The 16,192-nt window shown below is 31.3% G+C and overlaps 1 protein-coding gene across 1 annotated transcript; it reads right to left on the reverse strand.

Annotated features, from left to right (window-relative positions):
- Nucleotides 1-11,155: 11,155 nt before the first annotated feature.
- On the reverse strand, nt 11,156-15,464 carry LOC112804183 (BTB/POZ and TAZ domain-containing protein 1). The gene is made up of 5 exons (XM_025847533.3): nt 15,116-15,464; nt 14,876-15,009; nt 14,477-14,780; nt 13,322-13,641; nt 11,156-11,595 (listed from the first exon to the last, which is right to left on the reverse strand). Exons 1-5 carry the CDS (start codon nt 15,416-15,418, stop codon nt 11,415-11,417), a joined length of 1,242 nt encoding a protein of 413 aa, XP_025703318.2. The 5' UTR covers nt 15,419-15,464; the 3' UTR covers nt 11,156-11,414.
- Nucleotides 15,465-16,192: the final 728 nt, after the last annotated feature.

Consider the following 16,192-nt stretch of genomic DNA (forward strand, 5'->3'; position numbering starts at 1 on the left):
CTCACGCGACCGCGTGACCTACGCGTTCGCGACACTTGAAAACACCGCACACCACGCGACCGCATCACTCACGCGTCTGCGTCACGTGCGGTGCACAGCTTATCCAGATCAGCCAAACATCTTGTCTTTTCTTCCCCAAATCCTAATTTTTCTTATCCCTTCTTATTTCTTTCTTCTCCCTTCTTCCTCCTTCTTTCTTTCTCACTTTCTACTTCCTCTTTTTTCACCACCATTATCAAGGTTTTTCTTTCCTTCTTCCCTCTTTACTTTTCTATTCTTATTCTTATTTTTATGTTTTCTTCTTTTTTTCTTTTTACTTTCATTGTCTATGTTTTCTTTTTCCTTTTTTAAAAAAAAAACCCTTTTTATTGGTGTTAAAAATTTATTTGGGTCTTTATTTTCTATATTTTGCTTGTGGATTATTAAGAAATTATTTGACAATTATATATTACTTTTTATAGGGTTGCTTGCATGTTCAATTTAATACTTTCAATAACCTATTTACCATGCATGCTAAGTGTTTGTGAAAAAGCCCGTATGGCATCATGCACTATTTTTATGTTATCCTACTACTTTAAGGCCTGTTTTTCACAAAACCCCTTTTATATTTTATTAATTAAATATAATTGTCAATACAAAAAGATTGTTAGTTTGACAGACTTGGTAATCTAACTTGGACATTGAATGCTTGATCTATGCTACTCATGCATTTGCCAGCATGCCAATAAACGTCTTGCATTTAATTGTCCTTACATGCACTTGTTTTATTGCCATTGATGAACTTTTACATGTAGTCATGACCATGTGATAACGACATCCTTCTTTACCGTGCATTGATTATCACATATCCAGCTCTCTTCCTTGCTCTAACCCTTGAAGTTTTAAAGTCCTTACTCTTTTCTTTTCAAGATGGCCACCAAGAAAGGTAAAGAGAAAGCTACTCCCAAACCACCGGCAAGGAGAGGAACAAAACGTGCCTTGGTGGCAGAGCCATCTTCAACAGCGGTTAAGCCCTCAACAAAACGAATCAAGAGGATCATCAAGGTCAATGAAAACTAAAAAGCTTTTCCAGCAAAGGACGCTGCGTGGTTCACTAACTGCTACTGTGAGCAGATGTTCCCCATTCTAGCGGAAAGGAACTATAACAATGAGCACCTTCTCATCTTCCCAACCCAAATTACTGAATTTGTTGAGTCCCGCATTGAGTGAAGACAATGGGGATTCTTACAGAGACAACCACGACAGGTTAATCTATCATGGGTAGTTGAATTCTACTCCAACTTTCACTTGCCAACCCTGCAGTCTGTCTATGTCCGTCAGAAGTAAGTCTCCATTACAGAAGAGGAACATTCAACAAGCTTTAGATCTTCCCCCTGCTCCAGAAGGACTGGATGCATTTCAAGTAGCCGCACTTAGGCGCCAGACATACCAATTTGACTGGGACGCCGTTCTCAGAGTTATCGCACAACCTGGCAGCAGATGGATTTATGGATACCATCGCTCCCGCCCTAAGGGAATATCAGCTTTCACACTTACCTTAGAAGCTCGAGTATGGGCACAGATTATGTCCCATTACATCTTTCCGAGCACTCATGAGTCCTCTTTCACTGCAGACATGGCTGTTCTACTCTGGTGTATCATTACAGACCAGCCTCTAAACCTACCAAGACACATCCGGAATGCCATGGGACACGTACAAATTGTGGGCAACTTACCTTTTCCCGCCTTGGTCTCCGATCTCGTCTCAGCAGCCGGCGTCTCCTACAGGACTGGGGACACCAGAGCAATGCTTCCACGGAGTGATCGATACATCCCTAATGGAAAATATATCAGACCTCCAGCAGCCACTACCAGCCAACCTGCAGAACAGGCTGAAGACATTCCTCCTTCCACACCACAAGCACCTTCAACAAGTCAGTTGCTCCATCAGATCCTAGAGAGGTTGGACCGGTAAGTACAGAAAGCGGAGCTACGAGAGCGCCGCAACCAGCGCTGATTCAAATACCTCAAAGAGCTACTGACGGTTCCGACTGTGGAGCTACTGCTACCAGCTCCCCTTTGTTCCTAACAGATGGCACCGAGGACGGTACAAAGCCTTAAGTGTGGGGAGGTCGATCAGTACCTGACTTCCAGAGGTAACTTTTCTTCCCTAACATCAATAAAGTAGGATAATTAGTTATTTTTTCCTTTGATTAGGATAGGATAGATTGTTTAATAATAGGTTATTTGCATGCATGTTCTATTTGGTTAAAATATAATGAGTTTCTTTTTAAGACCCTATTTTTGAAAATTTTCATTAATTTAAATCAAAATTTTTGTGTTAAATTTGTTTAAAGTTGTAATTGGAACATGGTTTTAAGATAAAGAACACACAATTCGTGAGATTTTTGAGCTTATTTATATGGTTACACTATTTAACCATAAACATTTTACTCTTGTGTGTTTACTTCTCTATGATTGTAATTTATATTTTGTTTCATCCTATATGTCTAATGTTTAATGTGTTATATGCATGCATATGATTGAGGCCATTATTTGTTTAGCTCACTTATCCCAAATAAGCCTAACCTTTAAATTACCTTTGTTAGCCACTTTGAGCCTTTTAATCCCATTTGTTCTATATTTTACCACATTACTAGCCTTAAGAGAAAAAACAATTAAATATCCTAATTGAATCTTTGGTTAGCTTAATATAGAAATTGTGTGTTAATTAAGTATGGAAAGATTGTGGGAATAAGGGTTAATAAGGGAATGTGTCAAGATAAAATAATGGAAATTTGGGTATCTACTCATGTGAAACTAGAAAAATTAAAAATCCATGAGCATTGATAAGCTATGTTTATTTAAAAAAATAAATAAATAAATAAATAAATAAATAAATAATATTCCATAAATATATAAATAAATAAGGGGACAAAATTACCCCAATGCTAAGTTTAATTAAAGGTCAATGCATATGTGATAAAAATTAAAAGAAAATTTGACACATGAGTATGTAATGCAAAGTGAGAAATTATGGGTAGCTAGGCATGATTCTAGAGTTATATAAAGTGTATGTATACTAGGTGAGAGTTTAGGCTAGTCAAAGATTCATATTTTAGCTCACTTAGCCTTATATATATACCCTTACCCTTACCTTAGCCCCATTACAATCTTAAAAAGACCTCATGATGTTTGTATTAGTACATTAAATATTGTTGATTGGTTAGGAGAAGAACAAAATTTAGAAAGCAAGATTAGAGAAGGATAGAGTGATTACCCTATACAGTAGAGAGATTAGAGTGCACATACACCATCAGTGAGGGTTCAATGCTTGATCCTATGTTCCCTGCTTTTATGAGCTGTCTTCTTACAAATTTACCTGTTTTTACTGTATAGTTTGAATTAGTGGAATTTGATTTATGTTTGTCTTAAAGAAAATTGCAGTGACACATTCGCGTGCCTGACGCAAACGCGCGGATTGAAATCTGCACGGATGACGCAAATGCGTGGACGACGCGTACACGTGGCGAGGAAAAACGCTGGATGACGCGATCGTGTGGATGACGCGTACGCGTGACATGTGTGATCTGCAGAATTTACAGAAACCGCTGGGAGCGATTTCTGGACCCTTTTCAGTCCAGATCCAAGCCTAGAAAACACATATTAGAGGCTATAAAGTGGGGGAATCCATCCATTCATTTAACAATTCATACACAACATACATTTATAATTCACAATTTTAGTTTTTAGATGTAGTTTTAGAGAGAGAGGGAGAGAGAGAGAGGCTCTCTCCTCTCTCTTAGGATTTAGGATTAGGATTCCTCTTAAAGGATTTATGATTTCTTCTTCTCAATTTCTAGGTTTAATGTTTCTTTTATTTATTTTTCCAATTTAATTTATGAACTTTTCCATGTTAGATTTGATTTCTTTTATTAATGCAATTTGAGGTATTTCAGATATATGATTTTTATTTAGTTTTTTACACTCTTAGCTTTGGTTAAGTAATTGGTGACACTTGAGTTATCAAACTCAGTTGATGATTGAAAATTAGAATTCTTTACCGATTGATTTGAATTCCCCTAACTCTAGTCTTTTCTTAGGAATTGACTAGGACTTGAGGAATCAAATTGATTTATCCACTTAACCTACCTTCATAGTTAGAGGTTGACCAAGTGGGAGCAATAAACAATTCTCATCACAACTGATAAGGATAACTAGGATGGGATTTCCAGTCCTCTTACCTTGTCAAGAGTTTTTCTAGTTATTAATTTATTTTCTTGCCATCTAAATTCCTTGTTCAAACCTTTCAAAAAACCCAAAAGATATTTTTCCATAACCAATAATAAAACACACCTCACTGTAATTCATTGAGAAGACGACTCGAGGTTTAAATACTTCGGTTATAAATTTTATTGGGTTTTGTTACTTGTGACAACCAAAACTTTTGCACGAAAGGATTTTCCATTAGTTTAGAAACTATACTTACAACACGATTATATTTGTGAATTTCTTTACCGATAGAAAATTCGATCATCAATCTCGTATAAATAGATGAGATTGAAAAAAATAAACTAATTAAATTAATTCATGTATTTCGTTATCATATTTATTATTTACTAAAATAATTTGATATTTATTCCAATTAAATCAAATCAAATAATTAATCAATTTATATAAATTATAATAAATTGTGATATTTGAATGTCTAATCAAATTAATTAATTGATATTATTCATTAGTTATAATTGATTTGCTTTACAGAATTAAAAGAAATAAATTGAAAAACATTCTCAAAAGCATGTCATGTTAGCTCTATCATTAAGTATAGAAATTTGATTTTTATATAATAGAATAGATGAGAAATAATTTATCCTCCCTCTAAGTTTTAGAGGATACCGGAACAATCACCAACAGATTAAATATCTTAATTGAAGATTATTCCATGTTGAGTGCATTTCCTTTTAGTATATATTGGTCAAATGAGAGCTTTTAAAGAGCTTCCTTTTAGTTTTAGCAATGAGACACGTTAATTTCATATGACCCTAGCAGTGAATACGAATGTGGGACTAATGTGGAGGCCATTATCTATGGTTTAGAATTCAAAAGCGCATCTCATTCACAGCCATAAGTCCCATCTTCCATGATAATGTCCCAAAAATATGATTCTATCTGTTCCTTAAACACTTTCCTTAATTATTATGTAAACATACTTCAGCTTTTATAAATTCAAATTTAAACATGATTTTAGGAAGACATGACATCGTTACTTATTAGTTCTGAAAACCGGACTCGATCGGTCGATTCGACTAGGTTAATCGAGAACCGGTCCGAGTAACACGTAAAACTATTTTATAAAAAATCGGTCTAAAAACCAAACGAACCGGTGAACCAATTGAACCAGTCAAATTTTTTAAAAAAGACCGAATTTCTAAAAAAAAAAGGTAAAAACCCCACCTCCCAAAACACCCGACCCTTTTCCTTCTGTCTCACTCTCACATTCCAACCAAAATCCCTAATTTGCCTAACCTATGAGAGAAATCACTATTGCCACCATCAGCCCCCAGCCACCGTCATGAAGCCCCGGCCACTAGCCACCGTCAGTCCTCCAGCCGCCGCCACTCTTCTCTTCCTCACCGTCTCTGCTCATCGCGAAGTCCCACCAGCCATCATCACTCCCAGCCGCCGCCACTCTTGTGTTCACCATCTCTGTGATCGTTGTCGTCGGCAGTGACAGAGGGTTCCATCGTTGTCCTCGTCCTCAATCCTCTTCTCCTCTATGTCATGCAAACGGTTACTCAATCCTCTTCAAGCGCATCCTCTACTCCGTGAATTTCTACCCAGAGCCTCGCCGTGAAATCACTGCTCAGGGCCTCGCCGTCACAAAATGATCCTCTTCCGAGCTTACTCTGCCACTGCCGTTCCTCCTTCGCTATGTCTCTGGTAATAATTAAGCCACTGCTTCTTCAGTTTTAATTTCTAAGATTCTGGCTTCTGAATTGGGATTGTGTTATGAGTTGGATTGCTGCTCATGTGATTTTGAATTTAGTTTGGAGATTAAGTTTGGATTGTTTTGGTTAGTTTTATATTTCTAAATTCTCTAGATTTGGATTTGAATTTTGAGTTTTTTGAGTTCTGTTGTTGAATAGATTGAAAGGTTTTTGTTGAAATTTTGCTATAAAAATCCAAGATAACTGAATACTTTCTTTGGAGATAATAAGATATTTTTGGAGGACGGCCTATTCCATTTTTCTATCAATTTTCAGTTTATTGATTGTTTGTTATACTCAAAATTCTAGGTATACTTCCTTTTTGCTATTCCATGTGATTTCTGGGATTATTGTATTTTACTATGCTGTCTATCCATGTGTTTTAGGATGGCTGTAATTTTTTGCTGTTTTGGCTTTATATTTTTTTTAAATTGATGTTGATCATAGTATCTTGAATTTATCAAATTTTCTTGACTCCATTTAGATTTTGATGGAGCATACTTTGGGACAACATTTCCACACCTCTTCCTCATGACGTATGGACAACTGAAGCCACAAAAACCATCACAGAGATATATTCTAAGAGTTTTTGGGTTCAAACTTCACAAGCCATGATGAAGCTGAAGTCAGTTTTTTATGAATGTGAGTCTTATTTAACACTTTTTTGAGGTACTCTCTTGCAACATCCAGCGGATTATGACATTTTTTTGTTACTGATGGATTGAAATTTTTAAGTGTAAGTGTAAGTTTGTGATTCTAAGTTTTCTGAGTTTTATTGTTGAATAGATTGAAAGGTTGTTGAAATTTGCTGTAATTGTAAATTTTTTTCGTTGCCGATGGATTGAAATTTTTAATTGTAAGTTTGTGGTTCTAACCTTTTATTACAATGACCAATTTTTATTCGTCTGCCTCGGTTCTTCTTTTATTGAAGTTCCTCCCAAATAGTAGCCAGTCGATACTCAGAGAGAAGAGATAAGATCTCTAACCAGCTTTGAGTGTTGGATTACCTTTTCATGGACATTGTCTAGCTTGGAATGAACTTTAGACACAGATCATTAATTTAAACCAATAATTTATTCTGTACCAAAGCATTTTTTGAGTTAAAAGTTGAATTTTCTTGCTGATTATTTTGTTATAATTTAGAAGTTAGTTAAAAAAATTATATTTTATAGAATTTTAATAATAATATATGAATAAATTATTATGTCAAATTATAAACTTCTAAATTTTATTAATTAAGAAATTATTGAATTTGTATATTTAAAGTTGTATATTGAATTTTTAATAATTATATTATATATTTAATAAAATCGGTTGAATTTCGGTTGAATTTTAGTCGAACCATTAAACTAATAAACCAGTCACTTTATTGGTTTATTAACCTGTCCGGCTCTTACAAAAAGGAGACAATTCTCTAGTGCCGACTATTTTGAGGCTTGAATTTGTGTAACTTTTTTTCTAAAGTAAATTTTTAATATTTTAAAAGATTTATTTTATATTATTTGAATTAAATATTATTTTTATTTTTTAATAAATTAGACAGTAAAATATAAATAATATAGCATTCGCGCAGAATATGGATTGCCTATTGATTTCTGATTTCTAATTATTAAAAAATTAGCATATATACTGAAGGGGGGGGGGGATTACTATAAGAAATAAGATGGTTATATCAGTATATCACCATATAACGAGTTGATAATAAAATTTGAAATTATAGTTTGATTTATAAAAATGTTATTTATACATTAAAATTAATCACTAAAATTAGTCATTATATATTTATATATAAATACTAGTATTTTTATCCGTAATAACATTACGGAAATATACATTTTTTAAAATTATAATCCATTTTGTTATGACAGTATAAATTATGCATGACACAAAAGATTTATAAAATCAAACTACTTTTACAAAAAAAAAAGTCGTAGATTGACAAAATTCTCTGATTAAGAAGACTAAGGTAGTTATAGATAAAAAATCAAATAATAAGATTTTTAGTTATTATTTTTATATGAAAATGTCTAATTTTTTATTAACAATTAATTTTAATATTCGTTATTTAAAATTTGAAACAATTTAACGTGTATATTTTTATATTTAATTAGGGGTTAATGTTCAAATTCGTCCCTGAAAGATCACGTGATCTTCATTTTCGTCCCGAATAATTTTTTTAATCAAATTAGTCCCTGAAAAATAAACTGTTAATCAAGTTAGTTCTTCCATCAATTATTGGATGATGACGTGACACGTCACGTGGCAAGTTAGTAATACGTGGCATGCCACATGTCACTTGACATATAAAAAAGTTTTCTATTAGTCAAAATAGTCCTTGAAAGTCCAGACGTAAGTCATTTTCATCCCTCAAATTTTAAAAATTAGTCAAACTAGTCCTTATATAATTTTTTTATTTTGTTTTCATAAAATTATCTCTCTTTTAATTCTTTTCAAAATCTCTCTTATTCTTTTCTATTCTAAAACCTTTTTTGTTACATTACTACATTTTGCTGGAATATATATATACTCAAAATTGAAATGTATGTATTTATTAACCTAAACAAAGTTATATGCTCAAAATCAAAATTATGTATGTTAACCTAAACAAAGTTATACCACTATTTTTTTCTACTACATCTTTTTTTTTCCATTACGGTATTACTTATATATAGGAGATAATGGTAGTGATACTAGAGTCAAAATTCAAGAAGATCCACAAATTTTGCTTCAATTCCAAACTTTACAAAATATTGAAAATTTGTTGGTTAATTATTATTATTATAAAGGAATTGCTTCTTAAGCGTAATACATGTAAACATCATAATAAATTTTTGTGGTTTTCATATATTTGAGATAGATTATATAATTTTTCTTTTAATTTCACAAATCAATGAGATAAAATGAAATAGGAAACATTATACCTATGCATAACACAGACTACTCTGCACTAGTACATTATATAAATAGATATGCTTCGTATTAAAATAAAATTCCTTTTATTTTAAATGAAATATTTAAAAAATTATATTAGAATATTAAGATTCAAAAAGTAATTCCATAAACCAGTTTTTCAATTATTGAGTTTTACTATATAAATTAAATAATAATAAAAATTATAATTTTAAAAGATTTAAAAGATTTAAAATTTAAAATAATTACTATATTATTTAGTAAAATTTAAAATATTAAATTTTTAAATATATAATCAACAATAATTTGATAAACTCATTTAAATAAAAAAAATTCACATAAAAAATTATAATTTGAAAATGTAAAATTTTAAAATACAAATGACAAAATAATTTTATAAAAATTTAATTATTTTTATTATTTTATGTAAAGAAAATTTTGTTTATTAAGATTTAAAAAAAATATTAAAATTAGTAGTATAAAAAATATTATAAAAAAATTATATAAGGACTAGTTTGACTAATTTTTAAAATTTGAAAGATGAAAATAACTTACGTCTGGACTTTCAAAGACTATTTTGACAAATAGAAAACTTTTTTATATGTCAAGTGACACGTGGCATGCCACGTGTCACTGACCTGTCACGTGGCGTGCCACGTGTTATTGACCTGTCACGTGGCGTGTCACATCATCATGCCACGTGGCACTTAACGTGACACGTCATCATCCAATTGACGGAAAGACTAATTTGGCTAACAGTTTATCTTTTAGGGACTAATTTGATTAAAAAACTCATTCAGGGACGAAAATGAAGATCGCGTGATCTTTCAGGGACGAATTTGAACATTACCCCTTTAATTAGGTGTTAAGTCTGTTGCACAAATAAAAATAATTAATTTTTATATTTATTATTTAAAAATAATATTTTTTCCTCTATGTATATAAAAGTATAATTAGATATTAGCATAAAATAATTATATTGATAGTTATAAAATTAATTCAAAATTAATTTTTTTTAAAACAATTGAATTTTGATTCTAACTTTTAATTATAGCATTAGTATTCTTTTCAAATTATTATATGTAATAAATATTTGAAAGAAGAGAAATAAAAATATATAGATTAGAAAGATAAGTGGTGAATATTTAAAATTAAAAAATATTTATATAATAATAATAATTTTTATTTGAATTATATTATTTTGTTAATTTTGTTTTCTGTAGAAAAGAAAAGTAGAAAAAATAGAGAATGAAAGAAAAGAGAGAAAAAGATAAAGATGAAGAACCAGAGTGAGAGTGAGAGTTTGTTAATTTTGAAAGAAAAAAATTTATTTTAATTGTAATAAAAAATATTGAATTATATATTTTGATTTGTCAAAATTACTAATATAAAATATAAATTATATATAGAGTAAAAACAGTAGAGAGAAATAAAAAAATTGAGAGAGGTGGATGAGAGAATATAATTTAGGAAGAGAGTTTATTGATTTTGAAAAAAATATTTTCGCTCAATTTAAATAAGAGAGTAGTGTCATGTGACACATTTGATTATTAAATTAGATAGTAATATATGATACATAATATAAGTATATTTCAATTTTAATTTTAATGCAATTAAAGAATGTCATGTTGCACATTTTGATTGTCAAATTAGTAATTAGTTATTGATATTAATATTAATAATGATATATAAAATAGATAGAATGGTTGAAGGAATAAGAGAGATAGAGAAAGGAAAGAGAGGAGAGAACTTTTTAATTTTAGAGAGAAAGATTTAATTTTAATTACAATGAAAAAATGATATTTGACACATTTTGGTTATAAAATTAGTATAAAAAAGAGAAAAATTTCTTAATTTTAAAAAAAAAAATTTAATTCCAATTACAATAAAAAATAACATGTAACATATTTTAATTGTAAAATTAAAAATATATAATAAATATATATTATTTTATTTATTTTTAATATATATTTTATATTTAATATATTTTATTCTAATAACTAATTTTAATAACTGATTTTAATATACACAACTATATTATTTTATTTAATAAGCAAAACCGTAATGAACTAATGATACACAAAAGAAGAGCAAGCAAATTTATCACCAACTTCAAATTCGCATAAAATCTTATGCGAACACTACCAAAGGAGGTATAATTTACATAAAAAATATTATTTATACATAAAAATCAATCAATATATATATATATATATATATATATATATATATATATATAATTTATTTTTAATATATATTTTATATTTTAACATACATTTTATTTTTGTGACTAATTTTAATATACATATAGTATAATTAAATTTCCATATTGTCTACAATAAAGAAAATATACAATTCTCAACTTGCCATTTCCCTAGTAATGACACAAAAGACAACAGGTTCATATAATAATATCCTAGAACCTCTTGTCTCTACGAAGTACAAAATATTCTTTCCCCGAAAAAAAAAAAAAAACCTACATTTCAACACGAAATTGATTATCACATATACGATAATATCATATTGCAATAAAACTCAATGTAACTCAAAACTTGTGAAGCCATTATTGTCCATGGTGACTTTAGTTTCCTCATCACGCTTTCTCTTTGGAAGAGACAAAGATGATATGACTCTGGCTGAGGCTACCTTCTTTGCTAGTAATTTCCACTTTGAATCGTCTTTTCTCTTCTCTTGTTGCATCTTCAATTGAATTTGCCTGTGATAAAGGAGAGTGAGACACATGAATAAGGAAAAAAAAATATCAGAGGCATTGAAAGTATGGTCTGATAAGACATGCAGCACCATTATCATAAGAAAACTATAGAATAAGATAAGGACCATCATCATAAAGATTAGAACTTAGAGAACCAAGATAATGACAATATGATGACATGAACTAAATAAAGGTGTACCACCGGCCCAAATTGACGCTATTAAACCACTTGGAGCTTAAAGTTAAGAAATAAATAAAAATATTCAAATAAAAACCATGATATTAAGATGAGCGCCTGAAGATAGATGTCAACATTTGTGTATTGATTTCCTGAGTAAATAATAATTTCAATGATTGACATAATAACATCATTTGTTACTTCAATTATTTGTAAATGAATTAAATAACTTAAAATAGAAGTTTCGAATTTCACTTATAATTTAAAAAAAAACTAATTCTCTTTACATTTTATATTTTATATTTTAAGTTTTTGTAGTAAATTTATAAATTATTTCATCTGAATAAAAAATCTTAATATCTTTTTTAATTTTTAACAATATTTTTTAATCTAATAAATTTACTGTGATTTAAAATTTTATTTAAAAATTTATCGTTAGCTAATGAATTATTAGCTAATGAATTATTATATATATAAAATGGGATTAAATTTTTAATACTTGCTTAAATGTACTAGACTAGTAATCAACTGACCACTAGACAATTCAAGTTACATATAAAAAAATCTTAAATCTATATCTAAAGAATCCAGACAACTATAAATAAAAAAATAGAGAGAATTCAGTATAAAATTGTTGGGTCATCAGTTCCATAGAAATTTACCATTAGTGAGAGACTTCGCCGCCCTCCGAAAAGTATTTTATTGTTTTTAACCCCTAAAATCCTAAATAATATGATCCCTTTGGTGGAGCCATTAGGAAAATACTGATGGGCACATGCGTTTGGCATGGTTATTTAACCAATACTCCCCAAAATGAAAGTAGGTCTAATAATATTGCTTAATTGCATGGACCAATGTTTCTTCCTTGTGTATGGACTTTATGAATTGCGTCAGTATACTGGTTTCTCCAATTGAGAAGTGGGAAACAGCAGTGACTATTGACTGGCGTAATTTCTCCATATGAAAGATGATACTAAGTACAAAAACTAAGATGGTTCAATTGCTACTCATAAACGTGCAAACTAGTCAGCTAGCTAGTCTATTCCTCAATAAACACCACCTTGGCCTGGGACCAAAAAGTAATTGTACATTATACAAATCACAATCACTACTTTCTCTTATATTATCAAATTATTTAGTTGAATTCCTAATTAACAAGGACCAAAGGTGTGACTCTTCAGATGATGGGAATCGGGAACGGAGCAGAATATTAATTATTAATTCATCACGTGGTGAACTAAAATAAAAAATAAAAAAAAAGCACTGAACATCGATCTCTTGTTGATATATATCACGTTTGACGGAATCATTTGAACTACAATTCAAACCCCGTTTGGCTTTTTATTTATGATTATAATTTTATTAAAAATAATACCTCCTAAGTCTTAGAACTACTTGATTTGCAAGAAACTACTTTTCTCCCTTCAAAAATTGGTAAATGGGTAGAAAGTCAAAATTAGAAATAAGAATAAAGAACATGTTAAAGTCCATCATGTGTTAATATGTTATGTTTCATTGACCATGGAAAATAAAGAATAAAAGAAAATTTACCTGCAAAGAGGAACCTTGCAAGAATCAGTTTGCTGGCAAACGTAGGCATGTAACCTGAAGAGCTGCCACATTCGCTTGCACCGAAGGCACCCCAGCTTCATCCTCTTCTGACACGTGGCAAAATGGCGAATCAATTGCTGGAGGCCGTGACACGTGTCGAATCTGCTGCAGGGGTTCCTCCTCTCCTTTCTGGTGTCCACGTGGCATGGCCCAACGTCGGTGCAGCCTTCGGTGCATATGTGTTCCAAGCAGTCCATGGCTTCGCTTAGCTCAAAGTACACTCTCTGTTCCTCCCTGTGCCTCCGGCATTTCTCTTTCCTCTGTAAAATCATTCATTTATATCCACTCATCATTTTTTAACAATAGTGAACCTTTATATTTCTTCATTACTTTTTTATTTGATTCTAAATACTAACAATAAATAAATAATATATTTAAGCTGCACGTTTTTAGTGATATTACTTACGTATGTTTTGCTTTCCAACAAGTATTTCTTACATTTGATTTATATTTTACTTTGTTTTATAAAATAAAAATATCGCATATCAAACACGTAAATTTCACAAGGCTAGTAAGTGGTAACGTAATGGGATGGTAATGCAATAATTTACCAGTACAAGAACTTTGAGACAACATAATAAAAAGTGAACGAAGATTTTGGAATTATTTTGGTATGAAAATATTTTTTTATTATTAAATGATGAATTGTAATATAAGGTTAGATTTTGATGTTATAAAAATATTGTCTTTTAAAAGTGTGACTAAATAAATAAATTATACTTTGAACAAAATATCTTTATAAAAATATAATTTTAATATTTTCGTTCATGGGTAATGTTAGATAAACAAAAAAATAGCCATAATTTATTTTATTTAATATTTATTAATTGACTGATTTTCTTTAGTTATCAAAAATTTCTGTTCATTTAAATAGGTGCCTAATAAAAATATGTAACATCGAATTTATGGCGTGCATTTGTAGCAAAAAGCAGAGAATTATTAAAAAATAAAAAATATGGCATGTTTAGTTCCGTTCAACAGCTGGTAATGAATTGATACATTATTCTGATTCATCTGAGGAAGCTTTAATTTATAGTCAATTATTAATGAATTAGATCAATAATGTGATATAATAATTGGTTGAATTATTAGTACCGTTTCGTGTTCGTCGATGAAGCGAAGGATATCGAGTTCAAGCAAGGGATCGTTGTTGTTAACGAACTTCCACCCTTCGGTGTTCTCCACCGCCTTGAAGTGCCGCATGAGCAGCCTCATGCACCTCACTTCTAGATCCGGCGCGTCGCACAGACGCGCCAGCTGAAGCAGGTCCACCACGTTCTCCACCGTCACGCGCTGTGCCAGCCCCTTCGTGCACCTCTGCTTCAGCTGCGGCACGTTGTACACGTGCGACAATGCCAACAGGTGAACCCCGTACTTGTCCATCTGCTCCTCCGTGCACCTGCACCACCACCCCCACAGGGGAGTCCCCATCATTTCACGGCCAAAAAAAAACAGAATGCTGTTTCTTGTTTGAGCTGTAACTTACTAACTAACCTGGAGGTGTAGATGAAGGTGACGAAGACGGCTACGGCTTCGCAGGGAACGCCGTGAATCTGGATGATTCTTTCGGAGCTCCGATGTTTTCGCGGGCGGTCTATGACGTTCTCCAAAACCGGCGACACAGAAGCCTGAGATTTAGGAATAAATAAAAGAAAGAAAACAAAAAACGTGAGCAATAGAAAAAAAAATGAAAATTGAAGACGAAAAAAGATAAATGGAAAGTGGAAGGCGGACCAGAATACTGGAGTGGGCAGGAATACGTGTTCCGGCGGAGGTGCGAATGAAGACATCCGGTTCGGGTAAGATCCGGTCGTTGTGGTAGTTGATGGCTATGGTGTCGGCAACCATATAGAACTTTTCTCTTTTTCCCTTTATTGGTAATGTTTCGAAGGAGGTTAATTGTGGTAGGTATTGTATTTCAAGAGCTGATTGATACAACACTGATACTCTGTTTTGGCCTAGAAAGGAAAGGGGAGATGAACATGATAATGGAGCGGCCTTATATATAGAAAAGATGGAGAAACCAAAAAATGACATACAAGTAAATTAAAAGGTGATTGCTATGGTACGAAGATAAATTCATACGTACCGATATATTTAAAATATGGATAAATAATAACAAGCTATGTGTTATTTATTTTTTACATTAGTATTTAATTTTTTCTTTTTTAAATATATATTAGATCACCACTTTTACTAATATACCCCTTTAATTAAATTAAAATAAAAATATATTTTATATTTAATTTTATAAAAAATCTTAAATATCTTTACTTTATTTGATTAGACAAAAATATCCTTTTAAATTAATCAAATTTTAGATTTCAATTAATCTTAATTTTATAATTTCAAATAGTTGAAACAACAAAATAAAAACATATTAAAAGAACAAAAAATCAAAATTGTTCTTCATCTTAAGTAAACATATTAAAAAAATAAAAAACTAAAATTATTCTTTACCTGGGTTCAGAAACCCTCTCCTTCACACCTCTGAGTATTCTTCATCTTCTTCTCTCGTCTTCCTATCCTTTCTCTCTCTGTCTCTCTCTCTCTCTCTCATCCTCATCTGTCTCACTGTGCGTCGCACGCAAGATCTCTCCCTCTCTCCTCTCTTATCTCGCAATCGAGGTCATCGCCGGCGTTTCAACGTCTCGCGGCCTTCCCTGGGCTCCTCCTCACCGGCGACAGAAGCACTCGTCGGATCGTCGTCTTCTGGTTTCAAGTAATTGCCGTCGCGAGTCGCTGTGGATCGTGGACCGTTGTAGGGTCGTCACTTGCTTCGTCGCTCGTCCTCTTCTGGGGTTGGGTCCT

The sequence above is a fragment of the Arachis hypogaea genome, chromosome 1, assembly GCF_003086295.3.
Source record: "Arachis hypogaea cultivar Tifrunner chromosome 1, arahy.Tifrunner.gnm2.J5K5, whole genome shotgun sequence".
Lineage (NCBI taxonomy): Eukaryota > Viridiplantae > Streptophyta > Magnoliopsida > Fabales > Fabaceae > Arachis > Arachis hypogaea.